This window comes from Tachypleus tridentatus, chromosome 9 (assembly GCF_004210375.1).
Source record: "Tachypleus tridentatus isolate NWPU-2018 chromosome 9, ASM421037v1, whole genome shotgun sequence".
Lineage (NCBI taxonomy): Eukaryota > Metazoa > Arthropoda > Merostomata > Xiphosura > Limulidae > Tachypleus > Tachypleus tridentatus.
The window spans coordinates 107534186-107558547 of record NC_134833.1 but is presented as its reverse complement, the minus strand read 5'-3'; the positions used below and the strand labels follow the sequence as shown (position 1 = coordinate 107558547).

At 31.9% G+C, this 24362-nt stretch overlaps 2 protein-coding genes across 6 annotated transcripts in view; one reads left to right on the top strand and one right to left on the bottom strand.

Moving 5' to 3' along the window:
* The window catches only part of LOC143226004 (arf-GAP domain and FG repeat-containing protein 1-like), a 32114-nt gene extending 25101 nt beyond the window's left edge, over positions 1–7013 (bottom strand). Inside the window, exons 1-4 of one of the 3 annotated variants that reach the window (XM_076456337.1) lie at positions 6562–7013; positions 5434–5527; positions 4083–4391; positions 1508–1649 (exon numbers count right to left, since the gene is read on the bottom strand). In XM_076456337.1, the coding sequence (XP_076312452.1) occupies positions 1508–1649; positions 4083–4391; positions 5434–5527; positions 6562–6728 (712 nt within the window). In that variant the 5' untranslated portion in view covers positions 6729–7013. The remainder of the gene's footprint in view (positions 1–1507; positions 1650–4082; positions 4392–5433; positions 5528–6561) is intronic. The other 2 variants (XM_076456338.1, XM_076456339.1) reach the window with 2 other exon arrangements.
* A 12780-nt stretch (positions 7014–19793) lies between these two features.
* LOC143226001 (ATP-binding cassette sub-family C member 4-like) overlaps positions 19794–24362 on the top strand; it is an 83547-nt gene continuing 78978 nt past the window's right edge. For 2 of the 3 annotated variants that reach the window (XM_076456330.1, XM_076456329.1), the window contains exon 1: positions 19794–20021. The gene's annotated coding sequence lies outside the window, so the exon portion shown is untranslated. The remainder of the gene's footprint in view (positions 20022–24362) is intronic. The other variant, XM_076456331.1, reaches the window with a different exon arrangement.

The following is a 24362-nucleotide window of genomic DNA, read 5'->3' as shown; positions in this document are numbered from 1 at the left end:
TAAAAAAAATTTAAATAATGTTTACTTATAAATTAACAATCACAATTTAATATATGAAATGCTTTAGTAAAACAATTTTAAAGCATTCCTATTAATTCTAAAAAGTTAAAAAAATATTCATTTTTTTACAATAATGGTAATGGTAAATATGCGCAAGTCTTAAAACAATTAACAAAAAATAAAGTTATCCTCTCTCAGAATATGATATCATAACTTGCGAGTGAAACCTTTCAGTAGTTTTACATATGGTAAAAATTACAGTTCTTGTTTATTTAATCCTCATCCCATGACAGAAGTTTTTTTCAAATTAGAATATTAATTGTCCAGAAATATTGTTTAATGGAATAACCATGAGCCTACACCTTACATAGTTTTATTATTACAAAATAAATTATCTCCAACTAGTTGCATTTTCAATCCATGCCTGTGCACACTTACCTAGTAATTTTACAAATACAATAGTTAAAAATGTCAAAATGCATATTACTGTTAAAATTGAGTAAGTTTAAATATTTCAATAATAACTAAACAAAATATAATCAGTTAGTTATAACCTTTAAATTTTCAATTTCATTGTGTGTATTGTTTATTTTTATTCTTTATAAGTTCTGATACTTCTTTCTTCACCTTTTTTTATTGTTTTTTCATTTATTAGAAATTTTAGCTTTTGAATTTTATTGTTTGTATTGACTTTTTTCTTATCAGTTATAAGCAGTAACTTTTGATCTTCATTAGAGTTATAGTTTTATCTTATAGAGAATTTCTAACTTAATGAAATTTATTTTATGCATAGTTCAATTTCATACACTTCTCCCTCTCCAAGAAATACACAGAATTAAGGATCTACTATATTAAAAGATGTTCATGGATCATTTGGTAATTCTCTGATGTCTTTTATGCATTTGTGCTATACATAAAAAATTATTTTATTGTTGACACTATGAACTTTATAAACCATTGAGATTAAGTAAAATTTCAGAAACATGCTTAAGTTTCAACAAAAAAATCCTTTTAGTTTAAATTGGTTAGAACCAAACCATCACCATCACTTATTTTATCAATACAGACAGGTAGCATTTGGTATTAATAATATTTCCTATTTTGTTCCCTAGCATAAAGTAAAATCAAATAATTTGTATTAACAAAAAAATATTGCACAAAACATGTTTATCATGACCTGCCATTCTTTGTTCTCAACTGCAGATGAACAACGAATACATGAATGATCAAAACTAAAAAGCTCAGCAGTTAGATTAATAAACCTTCAGTTGCAATAGAGGTTGAAAACAGTTTAATTTTGTACCATTAAAATTAAATATAAATCATAACATATAGGATGAAATCATAAAAGTTGGTCAAATTTAGAAAATTTAAACATTCACTAAAATCAAGATAGTTTTGAAAGTTTCACATAATTTATAAAAGTTTAGTAACAATAAAAAAACAGAATTAATAAAATTTAAATTGATAGCACTTCCTAAAATTATAAGCAGAAAACATTTTCTACCATTTGAATTAGCTGTTGTATTTTGAGCAAAGGGATCTTTTCCAAAATCCCTAAAAATATCAGTGTTTATATCTTGACTTTTTAATGCTCTTGGTGGTTCTGATGGCAAGGTATCACTGGAACTCCAGGAATAAGTGTTTTGCTGCAGAAACAAGATGTATTGATATATAGTTTGTAAAATCCCTTGAAAGGTGAAACATCTACAGTTTTAGGTTTAACATTTTATAATTATTCTTTTTGTATCAAAGAAAATTAAAATTTTGTAGAACTTCAAGAAAGTTAAGGATTTATTAGCTAACTAACCATACTACACTAGACAAGTAAAATTATCATTTGGTGTGACAAGTTTTAAACATAACATTAGAATCTTTTTATTAAAATTCATTTCAAAGAATTACTTAACTCCATATTCTTTATATTTCTAAGTTATCCTTAACACTTGGTATCATATTAAATTATTACGCCATTTGTTGTGTGTCATGATATCACTCATTTAGAGGATAAGCATAAAACTTGTATTAAACCACAAATTTGGACTTCCTTTCATCTCATATCCAAATGAAAGTGCAAAGGAAGAGTTTAGATGTGCAGAAAAAATTCTATCTGAAATTAACTTTATACTTTATGTTTGCAATTTCCTATCCGAGCATTAAAGGTGAAAGAGGCACTAAAAGTGAATATAATGCAAAATCATTCTAAAAACAAGATAAGAATCAATAAGAGTTGTTAGAAGACCTAATACACACATAAAAAGTATGCGTAAACAATTACATAGAGGTGTAAAGTATAGATGTAGAAACTAAACGATTACAGTGCACTCTATTAACTGACAAATTAATCTAGTTGTTTAAGGACCAAGTGAAATGAGTCTCCTAATTTATTAGAAGCACATCCATGCACAAATAACTCAAAAGTAAGAAAGAGGAATATTGATTGAATAAGATAAGACAAAACTTAATTTAGTTCTACATTTCACAGGCTTGTCAACTTTGGAACAATGTAATGAATACTCTTGAAACACAAATTTCATACTTGATACCTGATTGCAATGGTAGATATACAAAAGATGGATCCTTGTCAGGTATCTTATAAGCTGTAAAACTAAGTGCATCTCAGGTATTGCATAAGCAGAACTTGTAATTCTCCAATAAAGCAAAGTTAACAACAAGCACATGATCAAAGGGAGAGAAACTGAATACACAGGTACATTCCTGTAACAGATATAGGAAAGAGCAAAATAACTACCATGAACAGTTAAAACCTATAGCATTATGATGTTGATAAAAGCCAACATGTGAGAGAGTCATAATACATACCTGCAAAGCATTGTTTAATGAACTTTAATTTACTATAACCATAAAGAATAATGCATTTCTCTGCATCTTGAAGAGATAAAGCATATGACCTTGCTCAAAAAATAATTCCATTAAGCAAGATGGTGAAACACAGTTGTTCAATCCAATATACAGCATACATATAGAAGGAATGCCTGCAAGACCAGAACTAGCCATAAGCAAAATTGTAACTTGTAAAATTGTAAAAATTGACAAAAACTGTTAATCTGTTAATTGCAAAATCAATTTTGGCACCTCTGTGACAGTTATACTGTCCAGTGGCACAAGTTGAGCACCCAAAAGAACAGGCCCATGCAAAATAAATGTGACACTTCCCTGGAAAATAGAATAATCAACAAATTTACCAATAACAGAAATTATGTAAAGAAAATAGTAGTGGCAGAGTAAAAGATAATCTGCCTTAAACCAAATGAGTATTAAACCAAGAAAATCAACTGAAAAATAGCTAGAAATGTTTGGATACAGAAATTCCAACAACAATGATAGAAGTTTTAATATCACTAAAAAACATGAAAAATATTCTACTTAAACAACCCAAAACAAAATTCACAAAAACAAATTTCAGCAGTGAATTGGTGAACAAGCACCATCGATGAAATACACAACAGTACTGTCTGCACAGAATAAGGTTTATGAATTATAATTTTAGGAAACAGCAACTATCACCAATCGCTGGTTGAAAGGGTCACGTTACTCAAGAAAATTAATCCTATAAAATATCTAGATAATATACATTAAAGAAAAGTAAGAAAATGTATAATAAAAACAATTAAATTAGTATGTAGTAATATTTTAGACCATTGAAATTCATAACGCATTCACATAAATGTAACATTATAATTCCAATGCCAAAAAATAAAGGCATAATGCACCAGTCACAGAACAAAACTATATTAAATAAATTACACATAATTTGAGACTAAAATTTCATGTTTAAATCATTAATTTTACACAAAATAAAATTCTATGCATTTGAAATAATATATTTCAGTTTCCTTCTATTAATAGTAACAATCCTATATTCCACCGTGTTATATATGATTTCAATTACCAGTCTAGTTATGTTTCAGTAAGACTGGAAGTTATACAAACAAGTTTTGGACACTTCTGACAGCAATAACTCTTTAGAACATGTATGTGTATATACACCTTTCACTCTCAAATAAAGCTAAAAAATTGTTTTGGAAAATGCATCTGTAAATGAATCATCATGACATTACCTTGCAATTTTGGATGACTAGAGGGGCAGCAGTATCTCCTAATAAGGTGGAAAGAGGTTTTGTCTCAGGTATACTATTCTGGGAAACTAAGGTAACATGTCCACCTTTCTGCTCAGGCTTACATGGCTGAGTTTCTGAAAACTGTTGCTCTTCATTCTGCATTTTTCTTACTGCTGTTTCAGGATCAACATACCATCTTTTACGCTCATATTTCTGTATCATAAAATCTCTGTTGCAATGTTCATCCCTCATCTCAGGCTCCATACATGCTTTAGAATCACAAGTTCCAAGCCATACGTATCTGCAGTACTATATAACACACAGAAAGAAAAATGTTATAAAGATTTCCTTAACAATATGAACACATTTTACTTCACTCAATTTTAGTTTTGTATCTTTTACCATCACGTGATAAAATTTAGTCCATGAATAAACCATTGAGAAGCTGCTTTATATTCAGGGATCATTAACAGATACACTCACAAACATCATGAAACTAAACATTAATTCAAAAGCTTTCTATACATACATATAACAGTAAAGACAAGGCACTTTTTACTTTATCTAGGCCACCTTATCTGCTAAATAACATTAAAAAATCCAAAGCCAGACCTTATCATTCAAATATTTATCAAGCTTTCTCTTAAACTCCCCTTAAATTAACTGCATCTGTCACATATGAAAACAATCCATTCCAAATACCACCAGTCTTGTTAGAACAATAAAGCTGTACTAGCTAACAATAAATCCTACACAACCAAAATTTATGTGTTCCTTAGATTTATCTTCCTCACCTTCAAATATGAAAAAAGATAAGTTATCTACACTATCCACTATCTTAAACATTTCAATCAGATCCTTTCCTTTTACAAGAAAAAACAAGTTCAGAGTTTGTAATCTATTCTCTTATGACAACCATTCCATTACAATATCATTCTACTAGCCATCCTCTAAATCCTTTCCAACAACTTTCTAAGGTAAGGATCCTATGACTTAACACAGCATTCCAAACACGGCCTAACCAATGACCTATACAATGGCATTACAATTTCTTCAAATTTATATTCAGTATTTGTTAGTCTCACATATTTATATTAAAACAAGTTAAATAATTTTACAAATGAGGACAGTTTACACATTTGTGCACTTTTATAACAGGGCAGCTGCTTAGTTAACAGCAATGATATAAACTCTTATTAACTAAGCATTCTTTTCAAGTTATTCTAAATAATAACAAAAAAATGAAAACACTATATGTTGATGAACTCTTATAACTATTGAATTTTATACAAACTCTTTTACTCATAAGATATTTAACTTTATAATTCATTTTACTTAAATTTATAAATACCTCATTTCCTTTTTGTTTGATAAAATCAATTTCTTCAGATGTAAAATTAGTCATTGTAATGGACTTCACCCGATGTGGAGGGTTTAATCCTCGTCTAGAAATAAAGATACATACATAATATATTTATCACCAATCACAAATAATTCTATGAATCACTGTATTTTAACTTCATTGATTTAATATATATAATCACTAAAAACAGGGAGTTAAATGAAATAAAGTAACTTATTTCAGATATTCAAAGCTGTTAGATTTGTCTTTCACAAATAGTCTGAATCATAGAAAAACTGTTGAAAAAACTTGAATATAAGGATTAACAAATTTAAGCTTTGGAGCCACACACACACTTACTCTCAAACAAAATTACTTTTCTATTAGTTATAAATTTGTGAAATGGTTTTGTTAGTGAACTAGATTTTCAGTATGGTTACTATTCATAATATAGGGATAGTACAAAACAAATATAGTTCCTAAATCACTTGTGACACATATTCAAACAGATTTTGTAAATGTATACATGGAAAGCAAACCATATAATCTGCAGGCTATAACAATGGTTCTCAAACTTTTTTATTAATTTTATTTTTTATATTTTTGGCAGGCCATAATAGGATCTATACAGTATGCTGCTGCTTCTACTCAGTGATTGTGCAACCTTTCTACCTTCTACCTGAAAGGAGTCTATGGCCAATAAATTAAGAACCAGCAACACACAGCTTTGCAAATTAAAACATTAAAAAACACGTTTCACAATATGAAACAACTCGAAAATAAAAGGCTGTAAAACTTTCAGTTACAAGAACGTTTTGTGTTGCAAGTTATACTGGGGCAGTGAAAGTGAGATGAAAGAGAAATAATGAATTTTCTTTCACAGAAAAATAAACTGTAGAACACCCGTTCATAATTTCATTTTCAGTATTCTCATGCTTACGTCGTAATTCCTATGTTGTAACTTCTAGTATTTGCCAACTGTTATGTTAAAAGATGAAGATGTAACTTGGATGACTCGCAATACCACCTTAAGTTGATTAACACCGATAACAGTCACTGTGCGTGAAAATAATTAATCAATTTCTATTACTAATACAATAACTTAAGTTACACGAGTACGTCAAAAATGGTACTCACAGTAATCCGCTGCATGATGTACAAACAAATGATCCTATTGTTACATTTACATATGTTGGTCCCCTTTGATGACAATCAAAACACTGTCTGTTGGCTGGTAATTTAGCTAATTCTCTAAGTACTTTCACATTCTTATCGAGTTCTTGAACTTTACGCCTGGAAGCCATCTTAAACTACAATCCTGAAGTGAAGGCGCTAAAATGACACCACCTTAAAGTACAACAGGAAGACTTAATCAGAAAGTGGTTTTGTTTGCCTGGATTAAACGAATCTTACTTTACTTTGGCATAAATCAATTTCAAACTAGTGTTAATATTATACGGTGCCACTTCACATTGTTATTATTAAACTATATTGTGATATTAATCACGTGTTACACGTATAATCTCACGTTACCGTCGTTACGCCTTAAGTGTGTTACAACTCACAAGGTTGTGTCCAACACTAAACGTACGTGGCGAAACATATTCAACCAAAATTTAAGAAGAAAAATATTAATAAATAGAAAGATTAATATACACGCCACAATTCACAATTCAAAAAATAACCGTTCAAATTTTAATGTTCTCAGTGAGTTAGCAGTGTATATACGAACTTAAAACACTAAAATATAGAGTTCGATTCCCTATGGTGGACCAGAGTGCCCAAAGCCTATTCTACAGTCGGGCACTATCAAACAAAACTTAAAATTTTGAACAACACAATTATATAATTATATTTAAGCATACATTAACCATGTTCTTAAGAGATATGTTCCTCGGTGTGTCAGCGCTAAAAAAAAGGTCGAGGCCCGGTTTTCCGCAAAAAAGAGATCGCAAATAGCCAATTGTGTAGTTTGCACTTAAAAAGATAAAAACAAGAACAAATGCCTATATTTTATGGTGTGAACGTATTTTCTGGGTTGATGAAGCATTATTGTAATTAACTTTGGTCGTCATAAGAAATTAGTATTAGTCCTATTACAGTTTTTAACAGAACTATATTCAGTATAGTGTCTTTTTTTTCATGAAGAAGCATGTATATGGTATTTCAACTACACTGTGCTCATTGTGACCATTGACGACCATACTTTTCATTTAATACAAAGCTCATCAGGCTGACTGGGACAAAACAAACTTTGTAATAGTCGGAACACTGTTTACGAGGGCTGTTCAAAAAAAATACGCGGACTGACGTCATAAAACAAAATGTACTTTATTTAGAAGTTACAGGTCTGGAACCCCTTCAAAGTACTCTCCTCCCCAACGCACACACTTATCCCAACGGTGTTTCTACTTGTTGAAACAGTCCTGGTACGTTTCTTTTGTGATGTCCTCCAGTTCCTTCGTCGCATTTGCCTTATTCTCGGGAATCGTTTCAAATCTTCTTCCTTTCAAGGGTATTTTGAGTTTGGGGAACAAGAAAATATCTCAAGGAGCAAGGTCAGGTGAGTAGGGGGGTGGGGGGTGGGGAAGAACAGTGATCGAGTGTTTGGTCAAAAACTCACGAGTTCTGAGGCACAAATTTCGCAGCAACGCGGTGCATCTTCAATTTTTCGGTCGAAATCTCGTAACAAGATCCAACTGATATCCCACACTCTTCAGCAAGCTCCCTGACAGTCAGACGTCGATTTGCCCGCACCAGGGTGTTGATTTTGTCGACGTGTGGGTCTTTAATTGACGTGGAAGGACGTCCAGGACGCTCATCATCTTCAATGGACTGTTGACCATCCTTAAAACGTTCATGCCACTTGAAACATGCCGTACGCTTCATAGCAACATCACCGTAAGCCGTGTTAAGCATAGCAAAAGTTTCAGTCGCAGAGTTTCCACGTTTAACACAAAATTTCACTGTGAGTCGTTGCTCCTTCATGTCATTCATTCTGACATCCGCCAAACGAAAAAATCGCACTTCACTTAAAACCGCGTAGCTAATACACAAATGAAAATATCTGCAATCGGGAAATGGCGTCGTAATCAGCTGATCTGTGGAAACCTAGCGACACCAAGCGGATTCCCCTGGAACCAACTGGAGCCGCGCAATTCAAACAGTCCACGTATTTTTTGAACAGCCCTCGTATATAAACCATTTGATACATCAACAATTCTTTGCATGTGAATATGATGGACAAAGTTGTAGTTAGAAAGTATTTATGTAAAAGCAACCATTGCACTATCAGATTTGAGATTTTACTACATGTAGAATTGATGAAGAATAGTACCCTGATTTCAAATTTCAGGAGAGCCAGTTTTGAACTGAAACATTATTTCGCTGTAGGTTGGACTAAAGAGTTAGGAAGGGATCTTGAACAGATGTCGAAAGTATTTAAGGAAAAATTTATATGCATATTGTGCATATATATTCCTTCCCGTAAAAAAAAATAGCAACGGAGCGAAACGAAATAAACCAGTACGGTGTATTAAAGGTTTAAGAGACCATATTAGAGATAAACATAATAAAATTAAAAAAAATTTAAACACTCTGGATATAATGATGACAATAGAAAATCAAGAGATCTGGTTAAAAAGGAAGCCAAAACGGAAAATTTCAGTTTTTATGAAGGATAAGCCAGATCACTTAATGTATGGGGAAATATTGATATAAAATATGTCATTTGAAGTTTTGAAATTGTAAGAGAAAAGTAAGGAAACCTAAAAATGAATAAATCTCCCAGACCAGACAACTTTAACCCTGTAGTTTTATGAGAACTTAAAGATTTCATTTGTGAACTACGAATATTTCTGTAGGTATTAAACGACTGAAATTTGGCTAATGTTATTTCCTTATTTAAAGGAGATAGTAAACTTAATCCAAGCAATTATAGACCAGTTAGTTTTACATCAGTAGTTGGAAAGATTTTAGAGAGTGTGATCATAGACGCATTGCATAGTCAATTGAAGCAGTCTGATATAGTGTTAAAGAGCCAGCATGGTTTCACAAAGAGACAGTCTTGTTTTACAAATCTGTTTACATTCTTTGAGAATGTTACTGCAAGAGTTGAAGAAGGAAATGCTGTGGATTTAGCTTACCTTGATTTTCAGAAAGCATTTCACAAGGTGTTTCCCAAAATAATTCTTACAAAAATTAAATCTGTAGGTATGGGGAAAATTTTATTAAATTAAATAGAAAATTGACTGGAAAGTAGAAAGCAGATAGTAGTAATAAATGGAGTTATATCTGATTGGATCACAGTTACAAACAGTGTGCCTTAGGGCTCTCTGCATTGTCCTCTGCTGTTTGTAACTTATACTGATGATATTGACTCTGGAATGTCTAACAAAATTTTGAAGTTTGCAGATGACATTAAGATTTGGGGGGTGGCTAACTGTGTCGCAGATGCTATAGACTTACAGGGAGATTTAGATCATTTGATGCACTGCAGTTTGCTCTTTTTGATTTACATCAGTTACATAAATAAACAAATGGTTACTAAATTACTTGCATTTGTTGGTGATATTAAGAATAATCAAACCCCAGATGTTAACGTTGTAATTTCTCAAACGTACCGCTGTCTCATCGGGAAAACGTCCTATGAGTTCCCAGAATTGACACACTACCTTGATTTTTCCGCAAGTACTATTTCAAATAATTAAAATATTGAATAATGAATAGAATCTATATCTTTACTACAACCTTTTTACCTGTATCTGTTTAACATCGGATTGAACTATTCCTATCAAATCTAATCGATTATCACCTAAAATTTAACTATTCACACACAAGACGGGAATATTAAATAGAAAGTTGCTCCGTTAAACAGCTGTAAGTCTTCGGACTTACAATGGTAGAATCAGGGGTTCGATTGCCCTTGGTTCACAGCAGATGAACTAATATAGCTTTACTGTAAGAAGACATACACACATACAAAATTAAAATGAAAAGAGTTTCTTACTACCATTAACTTTTGTAAAGAAAGCGATATTAAGCTTAATAAGTAAATGCATAACAACCAAACAAGGCTATACAGTATGTATTAAATATCATGAAATTCTATAAAAACTGCAAAAATAAAGATAAATTGCTGGGTCAAACAATCTGATTCAGCTTTTACTCCAAAATCCCATAGTCACTTTAAACAGTTTTGTTCAACAGGATAGTTTACAAGATATGGCATAAAATATTGAACTTGGTGAAATTCAGACATGAAATATATTCTTAAAATTTATGTAGAACAAAAAATAAAAAGATTTTGATTTACCATTTGTTCTTAAAACCCAATTTTCTAAAAAAATTCCTCCGTTTGGTCAGCAATAAACCTTCAGACTTATGACGTTAAAATCAGCAGTGCGATTACCCACGGTGAACAGAACGTAAACAGTTTAACTTTGCGCTAAAAACATTTTTTTTTTCTAAAAATGAATCACAAAAAAAAATAATGAATATCAGCGAAACAGAACATAATACATAAAATATAAGTTACGTTCAAATCATTAATATAAATTGTATAAATAGCTCTAAGATCATATTTAATCCTACTTGACATAATTCTTCTTCACCTATTGCTATTTTGAACATGTTTAAATCCATGACAAAGCAAAATCGAGAATCACGGCCCAACCGAACTGAAACTGCTTGACTGTGAAAATAAAAACAAAGTTTTTTGGTTTATTTTTTGAGTTTCGCGCAAAGCTACACGAGGGCTATCAGCGCTAGCTGTCCCTAATTTTGCAGTGTAGGACTAGAGGGAAAGTAACTAGTTATCACCACCCACCGCTAAATCTTGGACTTCTCTTTTACCAACGAATAGTGGGAATGACCGTCACATTATTACGCCACCAGAGCTAAAAGGGCGAGCATGTTTGGTGTGATGGCGATTCAAACCCGCGACACTCGGATTACGAATCGAACGCCTTAACGCGCTTGGCCATGCCGGGCGCGTTAATATATGTAGCATCTTAGTTACCAAGAAATCCAATATTATTACCATTACTGTGTATAAAAATTTGATATGCATATATATGATTCCATATCATCATCAGAAGCAACTGAAAAGTGTTATAGAAATAAAAACCGTTTTATGTAAATCTTGAGAAACTCTAGCCAAACTAGTTACATGAGTTTAAAATATTTTGCTAATTGCTTTACAGCAAAAAGACAATAAATTTATGTTTTCTCTTAAAATTCACATATGCATTATACGTCTACACATACGTTTTTTTAGAAATAAGCACAAAGTTACACAGTGGGCTAATTTGTGCTCTGCTTACCATGTGTATCGAAACCCTTTATTTAAGGGTATGAGTGCGCAGACATACCGCTGTGCCACTGGAGGGCTTTAGGTATATCACAATAATCTTGTAAAAGTATCTGTATTTCCTCAAGAAACAATCTTTGAATGTTGATATTCCTGCATGGTGATGGTAAGTTAATAATTAAATATTTTCTAACAAAACGTTCTCGAAGTTCATCTCACTGAAACTTTATTAACGCTTTGCTTTAACAATGAATTATTTCAAAGATAATTATTATCTCCATCAATAGCTAATTTGATCAAGAACTATCTGACAGATAACATTTACGGGCAGTAAGGGCCTACTGATCTAAAAGTGTTATAACACACAATATAAATTTCATTAACAGTCTACAGCTCAATGAAATTAATTCTAGCTTTCATTTTTCAAGACAAAACAATTTCAGAGGTTTAACTTGTTTTCGTATGATAACTTTTCCACCTAAGTTTTTATCCTAATAACTTACTTTTAAACCATGTCCAACAATTCATTGTCTTTCCTAAAGTGTAGAGCTCAATATTAAACACAGTCCAAATAAAGCCTAAACAGTGATCTATATATAACCTCTTTAGACGTGTATTCATCAATTGTGTAAGTATATCCTAAACAACCGTTTCTGTCCTTCTACTAGAAACTCACACTGCTTAGACGGTTTAAGAGACTAATCAACCAAAACACCACGATCCTTTTCTTAAAAAGAAACTCTATTAATACATCTACATGTATGCCATTGAGGTAAAAGAGAAACGGTCCTAAAATTGAACCCCAAGGAGCCTAAATTGTGACATTAATCCAGTTGCTCTAAACTCAATTTTTAATAACCCTCAGCTTTAGTCCATAGAGCCATGTTTCGTACCAATAAGCCATTTTTTCTCTCGTCTCCCGCTAGTACAGCGGTAAGTCTACGGATTTACAACCCTAAAATCAGTGGTTCGATTCCCCTCGCTGGGCATAGCAGATAGTACGATGTGACTTTGCTATAAGAAAAACACACACACCCATTTTCTTTCCGACACTTACAGAGATAATTTTTAAAACAAATCTTTAATATAGCACTTTGTTGAATTAGTAAGGCAAAATTTTCTCCAAGTGAAATAATGTTGACTACCGAAAATAATTTAAAAATTTATTAAATGGATTTACAAAACATCTTTTATCAACCCTTCAAAGACTTTTCCCATGCTAATTAAAGACTAGTAGAACTTTAATTACCCGTACAATTTGATTTTTTAAGAGAAAAAAAAAAGAATAACATCAGCCAACTTCCAATATTCTGCATCCTCACGTTATTCAAAAACTTAAAAAAAAATGTTATAAAGAGTTTCGCACATCCAGTCTTTAACCTCCACCACCACTTTTTTGGGAAGTATTTTTTTATCCAGGAGCTGTCCTTGTAAGATCTTTAGATTTACCAGTTGTTTCTTATTTCATAATTAATGGTTCCTCAAGTTTATTAGTATTTTGGTGTCTGTATAAAAGAATAAATCTAGAGTACTTTTCGTGATGATTAGTGTCCTATAATTCACCTAAAAGAAGTAAATATAGTTATATTAACAGCATAGGATGATACAAATATAAGGAGAATGAATTCATTGACGATTTGAAGAAAAAACTAATTTACATTACTAACCAGATAATGTTATTCTCCTGTTGTTATTATTAGTAGATCCAAATTAGCTTCATCCTATATTTCGACTGCTAATCTTCTTTCGCCTTCATAGAAGTTGTAAAAAGGATTTTAAGTAGTAGCGGAGCTAAGATTCAATACAGGGTCTTGTTATGTAGGACTACTTGTTTGTTTGTGATTAAACACAAAGCTATACAATGGATTATTTGTGCTCTACCCACCTTGAGTATAGAAACCCCGTTTCTAGTCCTAGTGTTGTAAGTCCGAATTATTTAGCTCTGACCCACAGGGGAGCTGTTATAAACGAAGGCATACTGTTCATGCATCTAGGCCTCCAACATACTAGAAATACTAAATACTAAAAACCTACAATATGTTTGTAAGCGTTCTTTATCATATTCGTATTAAAATTAACAAAGACTTTTAAAATGTAATGATTGTTAAGAAAATAAAGGTGAGAGACTCTTGAATAATTTATTTAATATACTTATGGGTCTCATTCAACCCTTATATATATATATTCATCATAGCATTGGGTTTCGTTTTTGGACGTTAAATCAAATATTTCGAGTAAACAGCTCAAAAATCAAAGTAAATTACAAATTCAACGACAGTCAGGTATGGGAACACTTCACAAACTGTTAAAGAGTAATAGGAACTTATAATATTATAGTGACATTACAGCAAAATCATTGTTGTAAAATAATCCCAGCTGTTCTCTTACTTCATTGTTGTGTGAATAAAGCAATTAATAACCAATAATGTGATTTGAAACATAAATAGTTGGTTATAAACTTATGCGGTATGTAGTGATTTCACAAAGTTTATTTCATGTGATACTTTCAACTAAATCACAATTGTTAAGATGTTCCAACTATTCGTAAGCTAAGGTAAAAACCAAACAGAACATATTGATGTTTCATTAATTGGACGAATAAAGGCGGAAGTGAATAAGTTACAAATGTAATTAGCAGAATGTAGAAGTGCTGGTAAGCTAATGGCACATTTGTTAGAAAACCTTAACAAATCAGATCATCAGACACAACACAGATAACTACAATCTGTCATTTCTAAATTTTTGCAATTAGACAGTATTTACTCCAAGACTGAATAATACATTTTTATCCAAGAAATGCGCTATGTCAGAAATTAACTTCAAAAGGTAAAAATTGTTTGATAGATGTCTTAATGAAGTGCATTTTACAGAACAGTTGCACTTTGTTCTACAATGGATAATAGGTGTACACTTACTCATATGAAAAAAATTTTAAATCAGAAATAATCACATTTTACTACGATAATATAACGCATATATGAAAGTTGAAAGAATGTTGTAGGCAATAATAAACATCTAGTGGACTTGTGGATCTCCACATACTGTGAAGTATCATAATGTCACATATTCTGAGGATTGTATTATACGGTTCTCTATAATGCCATATGATGGTGCCACTGAACACTACTTCAAGTTAATAGATAAAATTGACTTCATATGCTACACATGCCAACGCTTTCATTGAAGAAAAGCAACTTGATGAAATGAAGTATTCTGTATGCTCTCTGGACTTCATTACTAGCATTTACAGGAAAATTTTAAGAGATTCATCGCATCCTGTCAAGTCACTCCAGATATTTAAGGTTCCTCAGAAATAACTGTTAATTATAGAAACGAAGTGAGTACTTCTAGACATTTGCAACAATATGATTTTAAACATTTGCCATCTGTTCATTCTTTATACTGAAATGAACTATCTTAAACTGTAAGGATGTAAGACTACCTGTAGATAATTTTTATTTACGAAAGTAAAGTGAATAACTAATTACTTGCTTTTCAGATCGTACAGTGGATCATTATATTTAGTAGTTTTTAAGCATGAATCAAAACGATAATGTGTTTTCAAAACAGCAAGTAAAGCATTACTTTTTGTGATAGTTAACATTATTCCACGAATTTGTAATATCTGTCAGCTGTTGAGTTCCTCACTGAAGGGTCTTACAGCGCTTCCCATACTCATTTGGATTGTTGGCGTGGTTACCCACCTTAATCATTGTTATGGTATGAAACTCTTCATAAGATGCTATAGTATAACTAATTCTAATTACTTTTGTCTTGTAGTTTGATCTTGATTGCTCACATTTCAAAAACTTCCGTTGCGTTTGAAGCAGAGGCGATAATCACTTGCCATATATTGTGCTTTTATATAGTACACTTGAACAGCAGTCCATAGGCTCTGATCTGCATTTACTAATGCTTTCAAACGAAGTTACGGTCACCGTAGATATGAAGTTTCACTAATCCCGTGGTCTGGGATTAATCTCCTCCTTTCTAATTTATTAAGCCACTGATGCATAATACTCGGTGGTCATCTGGCACATATAATCATATATGAGTAAAATGAGAGCAGTGATTAGTACAATAATTAAAAAGTAACATGATTGATAAAACAGAAAAAATAAAGACACTTCAACATCATTTCTACCCTTTTTATTACTATGGTTGTGTTTAAATTTATCAAACTTAAGAAATTAAGTCCTCGATGAAAATTAGCTCGAATGGAAAAAGATATCCGTGAACATAGAAGTTTAGATACAATTTATATTGAAAATTTACAAGCTTAGTAATGAAAGCTTTGGAAGTACTCACTTGAGTTTATGGTACAAAGGCCTTTATTTGTTGACTGTATAGTTAGCAGTAGGTTAATGTGTACTTAATAACTACAGCCTTCTACTGGTACAGTTTAATAAGTGAATGCATATATGGATATATGATAAGATTAGAATCTCATAACAAACTTTTTGGTTTCGGTTTACATTGAAATAGATGTGTTACTATAGATGTTTGTTGTATCTTCCTGAAAAAGATAACAGAAATCACGTGACTGTTAAGTGCAACACAAAAGATTGTATATAAACGTAAGGTTTATAGTATCGTGTAAAAGAGAACAACTTTGCAACAACAAAAAATAAAGCAGTAAAGCCTAGCTTGTTACTAGAAATAACTTAAATCAATTTTTATTTTGCTTTGGAGAGCCTCAAATACGTATGATAGTGACTAGTTGATGTAGAAGACAAGACACACGATATTCGTAATATATTGTGTACTACAAAGCTTTGTGTTATATATTTAGCATGAGCTTGTGTAAAACTGTAGTAGCTTTTATCAAAAAAGATCCCTTTTCTGTACCAGTTTCGAAGCTCACAGGTGAAAACGGCATAGTCAGCAATAATTTATTGAAGTGTTTATTCTAAAATACAGAAAACTGTTTCCATTTTGTGGTTTTAACAGTTATTTGTAAATAAAAGTGTTTTTAACGACTGGCACCAATTCTTGTTTACAATGAATGAAGTAAATGAGAAATCCCACTATCAGTTTAGTAATATATTTAGTAATTTTTGAAGCTTGAACAACAATTTCCTGATAATGAAAGACATTCTGAATTTCATCAAAATTATAGAGTTTGAACAGTTTTTAAGTATGACACGAGTACTGACTATTAAAAAAAAACTGGTTGGTTTCTCATATTAAACTCAAGCAACAACTTAAATGTTTAAATTTCTGACAAATCTGTTTTTTTACCTTCGAATGTTATAGGAACTAACAGAAAATGTCGATGATAACGATTAATGTAGTGAGGGAGTCAAATATAATTCAGCTGTAGCAAATCCATCTTCGATGAAATAAAGGAAACATTCTATCCTTTCAACTACTGTCTTTCACAGGGCACCAGAGCTAATATGCAACTAGAATGAAATGTATGTATACCTAGGTAAGTGTGTGTGGTTTTCTTATAGCAAAGCTACATCAGACTATTTGGGGACACCTAGTTGAGACCATGGCCAAAAATTTCAAGAAAATATTCGTGAAGCTGAGAAGTGGCTGGGGCATAGTTAAACTATCAAAATGGTAAACAGAAAAGTTTCGAAATAGATACTTGCATTGTTTAATCGTCAGTCAAGACTATGTAAGTCAGAAGAAAAGAAATATCTAGACAATGACCATCAATAATATGACAATTATAATGGAATCTGTTCTGTGATCTGTAACCACTACCAAGATGACAATTCCACTGATCAAGGCCATCAGCAAAACATCATCATCTAAATGCCATGACTCCAGCATTAGTCCATAGAAATATTGCCCATCATTACAAAGGGAAAAAATTATTGACAAACAGAAGCTATTTTGTGGTTGAAATACCACTGACTTTATTATAGTCATGAAAACCATACTATGTTATGGGTTAAATTTTATAGAAAATATATTAAGTTGGCTAGATGTGGAAGGCCCTACATATGACCAGTAAAAGATACCAGCAATATACCGCTTCATTAGAGTATATCCATTCTAACACACTGTCAAGCATTCTAATTTCTGGTAACTTAAATATTTTTTTTTCTAAATACTGTATGTAACAGATAGTTTAGTGAAATTTTGTTACACAGAGGCTCAGTAAATAAATATTAAAACAAATTTGGAGTTTCATTTCATCATTATATTCTGTGTCGTCACATTTTGTCATCATCTATATGAAGACTCTACATCTTAACAGCAGTCTTGCAGCAGTTTTCATTGTGAAAAGCTCATTTCTGAAGTAGTCATTTCAACAACACACCGTTCACCCATACAACGTTTTCGTAATTGATCTAGTGTACGAGGATGACCGTTGTTCCATCAATACCATCTCACAGAAAAATATAGATAATGTATCGACTCAAAAACTATGGTTCTAGAAACAGACAACAGGCTCTACTTTTGAAACGTAAAGCAATTAAAGTATTAAACGACAAACAAGTGTTACCTATTGTGTACAAGAAGTTATATTTTTCTTGTATGAAAATGCTAAAGTTGAATAACAGAGTCCCATGTAAAATTTATATCATGCAGTTTATTCACAGAGAACATACCAACCTCAACACCTAAAACGATACAGTATTCTAAGACAGTTGTCTTATTTTAGAACTTTTAAGCATGTTTTAACCCAAACCTGTCCTTCTGATTTTTATCTCTTCGTGAATAGTTTAAATCACTATACTACAACTTACAAAATTAGTTTGTTTGTTTTTAATTTCGCTCAAAGCTACATGGGGTTTATCTGCGCTAGCCATCCCTAGTTGATCACTGTAAGACAAGAAGCAAGGTAGCTAGTCATCACCACCCATTGCCAACGCTTAGGCTGTTCTTTTACCAACAAATAGTGGGATTGACCGTAATATTATAACGGCTCAGGGCTGAACGGGTGAGCATGTGTGGTGTAACAGAAATTTGAATCAAACTTGGATTACGAGTCAAACGCCCTAACCACTTGGCCATGCTGGACCTCACAAAATTAACCTTCCCGCATGCTGGTAAATAGAATACTTTTTAGTTTTCTTGCTATGTCTGGATATAACGGATGAAAAATACAAAATTTATTGAATTGTTTGAGTAATGAGGTCTGTTTCAAGTATGGAGAAAATAAACACTTGAGTTTCTTGTTTGCTGAAGTAAGCACGGCTCCAGCTTCTCTCCCTGGGGAAGGGGAACAGTGGAGATACTGATGGGGCTGCTGCAGAACGATACGATTTATTAAAATTGATAATATGATTTTAAGTCGCTAGGGATAATGAGCTTGGATGGGTCAAAGTGAATTTTGGGAGTGCGCTCTCCGAGCAATCCCTATCATCAGTGCTTTGAGAAAGGGATAAATGTAATGCTGATATAATGACAAAATGACTCTCAAACTAACACAAGACATTAATTTAGGTCCTACAAAATGACACCCAGCAAAAAAAAGAAGTTTTATTGTTGTTATTACGACAAACTGAGGGACCCATCCTACGACACAAGGATTAAATAATTTGTAAGTTAAGCATAATTTATTTCATATATAATTTACAACTACCTTATTTCATATTACAAAATAGTGTTACAATTACTTCACTTTATTACTTTTACTAATCCATCTCCACAGTCTCAGTATTTGTTGAAACTATAAGTGCTTTTTCATGGACCACATTAGTTGTTGTTTTTTCTTTTGGGGCAAAAATAAGAAAATATATATTTCTTGGTTATATACATATGAACATCCAACACAGGACTGGCCATGTGAAAAGCAAGAATTTTTCAGATCTCTGCCACTTTAAGGGTCTGACCTAGTACTTTGGTTGTTATTTTTCCTGGCAAAATGTGATAGTTAGACATTTTTAACGAAATAACTTTAAAATGTTCCAAAACAATAATTGTAAAATATTCAAGAAAAAAAGGAAAATGAAAAGATTTGCGAATAAAAACACAGTCCAAGGTTGTGGAGTTATTAGTTAAACAAACATATTTTTTCTGTAGGCGTGACTCAGAGTAGGAAGGGCTAAGTAATAAATATTCTATGACATGTTCCTCGGTCCAATGTATCGTCTTACCATGTTTGGTTGAGATTGGTTCAAAGACCACGGAAACGTTCGCAGGAAAAAAGTTTCTACTTTTTACGGCCTAGATTTTTCAGATTCTGTTTTTGTTACGTGTAAACGTGAAAGTAACAAGAAGAGGCTATAACGCTAAAAATTGTGCTTCGCTAACTGTAACAGACATAGTGTAAGAAGCTTAAAACAAACAAAAGTGGGCATCGTAAAACAAACCTCTATTTAAAGTAAGTGGTGAATTATATTAAGATAATTTTTACATACTTAAAGACTGAAGTACTGCAAGTTAAAAATTACATGAATAATTTATCATACATTATTTCTGAATTTTAGTTTTACATTTTTAAAAAACAACTGTGCATTCAAATCAGTATAAAGTGCTAGTAATATAGTTTGAACAGTATATTTAATTTACTATACTCATTATTTTGTATATTATTTGTTCTGATCCTTTTAAATAGTTTGCTTTGGTAAGAAGTTAATATAAATTAATTTCAGATTTATTTTTTAAGGAAGGTACAACAACTTATATATATTTCCACCTGATTTTTGAAGCATTTTATAGATATAAGTTTAGTGTTGTATGTATTATCTGTCTGTCTGCAGAATGAGTTGCACAAAATTTGCTGGGTCATCTACAGATGTTGAGTTCCGAATTTTATCTTTATGTCCCTCGAGCTGTAGTCAACGGGAGGATATGTTTTGTATAGTTTTGTTTTATGTACATAGTCAAAACTATGTTTCTAAAAACATTAAAATAAACAATTGGCAAATATACTTATTACAAATAAAGAGTATATCTGATACAAAATGTGAGTAAAAATGTTTCAAATAATTTTCTCCTTTTTTTTTGTGTTTTTTTGTAACCTGAAATAAGGTTTTCATTATTTTTGTCAAACATTTATTCCATTCTGGCTGATGAATCATGGTATTCTCCTAAAAGGTAGATCGACTCCGGATACGGTAATTATAGTGTGGTTGACATAAATCTTTGCTTTCACTCATGGTTACTTGTAATTTTTAAGCATGACTATACTTGAATTATGTTATCACAGTAACCTGAAAAATTAAATGAGGCTTATTAAGTTAAGACGGCAATGAACTGGAACAAAAAAAACTTCGGTATTAAAAATGGAACATTAGTATAAATTACAATAACTATCTATTAGAGAAAATAAACACGTGACACTAACATTCTAGTTTCATGCACTTTTGACAACAGCTTGTCTTTAACCGGAGGGTAAGTTTTCAAGTGATGTTAGTAAACAGAATACTGTTTGAGGCAGTTGTAGACTAGTTTTGCAAATTTCTACTTGAAACATATATAGTATATCACATAAAATTCGATAACTATAAAAATTTATAATGATATAGGTGATAAACAAAGAAATTCTTATTGTTGAAGTATCTTTAATTTTAGGGCAAAGCCAGTTTCGTGGCTTTTTTTTTTTATATATAGCATCTGAAGCACTTTAAGCGTAGGGAAGGATTTATGTCTTTTTCCTTCTAAATTACTTTTGTAAATAACTTCCATAAATTTGTGAAGAGAGAATTTTTTTGTCATTTTAAAATTATGATAAAGCCAAGATGGTAGTGCGTCATCTTGCTGTTACTTAGCTAATGTGAAAAGTTATAATAAATTCAACCAACATGGCTCTTTAATAAAGTTTAGAGAATACATAAAAACACCAAGAAAAATATATTAGAAAAATAAATTGCAATCTGAACATCTGAAACGATGCCACATTTTCAGATAGTTGATATTTTACAATTTGATTTATTTTATAAGTTTTAGACATGTTTCGACAAAGTATTTATTTAAGATTCTTATCTCTCAGTGGCAGTACTGGCTTATCTTGAGGTTACGTATACAGTCAGCAACACATAGACAGATGAGGGCGAGAAATATAAAGTTCCTACGCTGAAGGTTTTTTCTTTCTTCTTTTTCTTCATCGTCATTATCTTTTTATTTTTTAGAAGATGTCAAGGTTTGTAGCGTATTGCTTGTAGTTACATACTTTAAAGCGGTAGCAAACCCTAATGCAGGCAAGCATATACAAGATTGTTGCATTAGGAGCTCGCTTTCAAACTCAAATTTTCTGGTCTTTATAAACATAAAAACAACATAGTTGTGGTAACACTTTAATTTACTTTACAGTTTGTAAATACCGAGAAACAATACTAAGATAAGGAATTTTTGAATATGCTTAAATTTGAATTTGAATTTTGAAAATATTTAAATTATTGTTTGTTTGTTTTGATTTCCCGCAAAGCTACTCGAGAGCTATCTGCGCATTTAAATACATATAAACTTCGTAGTGTTTTAATATACTTAAAATATATTTGATTGAAAATTTTTACTTCGCTTTTGAAATATTTTCTCTTACCCCAGTGTCTCAACAGTAAGATCCAGAGTTTATAGTGTTAACATTCGATGAACACATCGCACTGGTCATGGTGTAACTATATGTGTATGGATGTGCATTTGTACGATTTAAGATTTCATCTATAATTACTTTATTGAATACATGCTTCTTAAAATAATGAATTTAAGAACTAGTGTTGGTTCTTTGGTTTATTGTTAAGCATGAAGCTACATAATGGCCTATTTGTGCTCTTTCCAAGACAGGTATTAAAATCCGGTTTTTAGAGTTGTAAGCACATTTACCTGTGCATCACTGGAGGATCTAAGAATTACCAAAAGAGTTTCAAAAAGGAAAAGTAAGATGAAATGAACAGCTGTATAAAACAGTGTAACACTGTGGAAGAAGTCTTAGAGGACTAATCTGTAAGTCCCCCAGTGGCTCAGCGGTATGTCTGCGGACTTACACGCTAAAATCCGGGTTTCGATACCCATAGTGGGCAGAGCACAGATAGCCCATTGTGTAGCTTTGTGCTTAATTCAAAACAACAAACAAAACAACTAATCTGTAAATGTATCACAGGTGGAAGTAGACATCTTTCGTTTTCAGATTAGCTTGCACTGGCATCAAACTTTTCCTTTCAAGCTACTTTTGTAAATACGTTCCATAAGACTTTATCCCCAAGTGTCACAATGTACTGGTCAATCGCTGCACATTTTGCCTTTGTTTGTTAAAATGAATACTCTGCCAAAACGATCTGTAAAAGCCTTTTAAAAGGTCCGGCATGGCCAAGCGTGTTAAGGCGTGCGACTCGTAATCTGAGGGTCGCGAGTTCGCATCCCCATCGCGCCAAACATGCTCGCCCTTTCAGCCGTGGGGGCGTTATAATGTGACGGTCAATCCCACTATTCGTTGGTAAAAGAGTAGCCCAAGAGTTGGCGGTGGGTGGTGATGACTAGCTGCCTTCCCTCTAGTCTTACACTGCTAAATTAGGGACGGCTATCACAGATAGCCCTCGAGTAGCTTTGTGCGAAATTCCAAAACAAACAAAGCCTTTTAAAAAGGTATTTCTATAAACAACTTATTAATCTAATGTAACATTTTATACTTTTAATATCATATATATCACTTATGTTGTAAAATACGTCTAGAACTGTGATTTGGATGATGCACAGTTTGCGATATATAATAATAACTTGAATTATTACGTAAATATAAAGCCCTATAGCCTATAATTTTTATAGATTCTTTCTTTATAACACAAAATTACATTGAAGGAGGAACAAGAACCTATCGGTACATTTTGGTTCTCTTATCTACTAGCCTCCAGTGACATAGAAGTATGTCTGTGGACTGACATCGCTAAAATCGGATTTCGATACCTACGGTGGGCAGAGCATCAAGATAGTCCATTGTGTAGCTTTATGTTTAATTCCAAACAATTATTCAATCTTTTATCTACTAAATGAAAGAGAACATAGAAAATAATACTCATAGATAGCCATCATCATTCAACTATTTATCAAGCTGTCCCTACACTTTTTTAAATCAGTTGCATATTCTATATTGAAGGTAATAGGTTCTAAAGGCCTACTACTGTTAGAAAATAAAGCTTTCTTAATTAAAGATGAATTTTACCTTGTTCAATTGTATATTTGTGTCTTCTGTGTTACCATTCTCACCATCGATTCTCTTAGTATCTTAAACATCTCAAACAGATTCCCTCTAATTTTTCTTTTGTCAAAATAAACTAAATTCAGAGATCTCATCCTATCTTCATATGACACCTTTTCCATTGTATTACTTCTCCACTGAATCCTTTCCGATAATTCAATGATCTTTCGAAATTAGGGAGCACAGAACTGAACACAATACTCGAAATAAATACTAACCAACAACACATTTAATGATTATAATCTTTATAGATTTATATTACATTTGTAAATACAACCTAAAATCCTATTTGCCCTGTCATTAGTAACAGCACATTACTTGGATAGCTTAAAATACTGATAAATCAGAATACTAAGATCGTTTTCTTCTGTAATACAATTAAAATTATTCCCATCAAAATTATACTGATAATTCAAACTGTGATATCCCACTTACAATACCTTGCATTTATTGTAATTAAAAGTCTCCTGTCATTTATTATCTGAACTCACCAAATAACCCAAATCCTTTTATAAAGCAGCAACATGCACT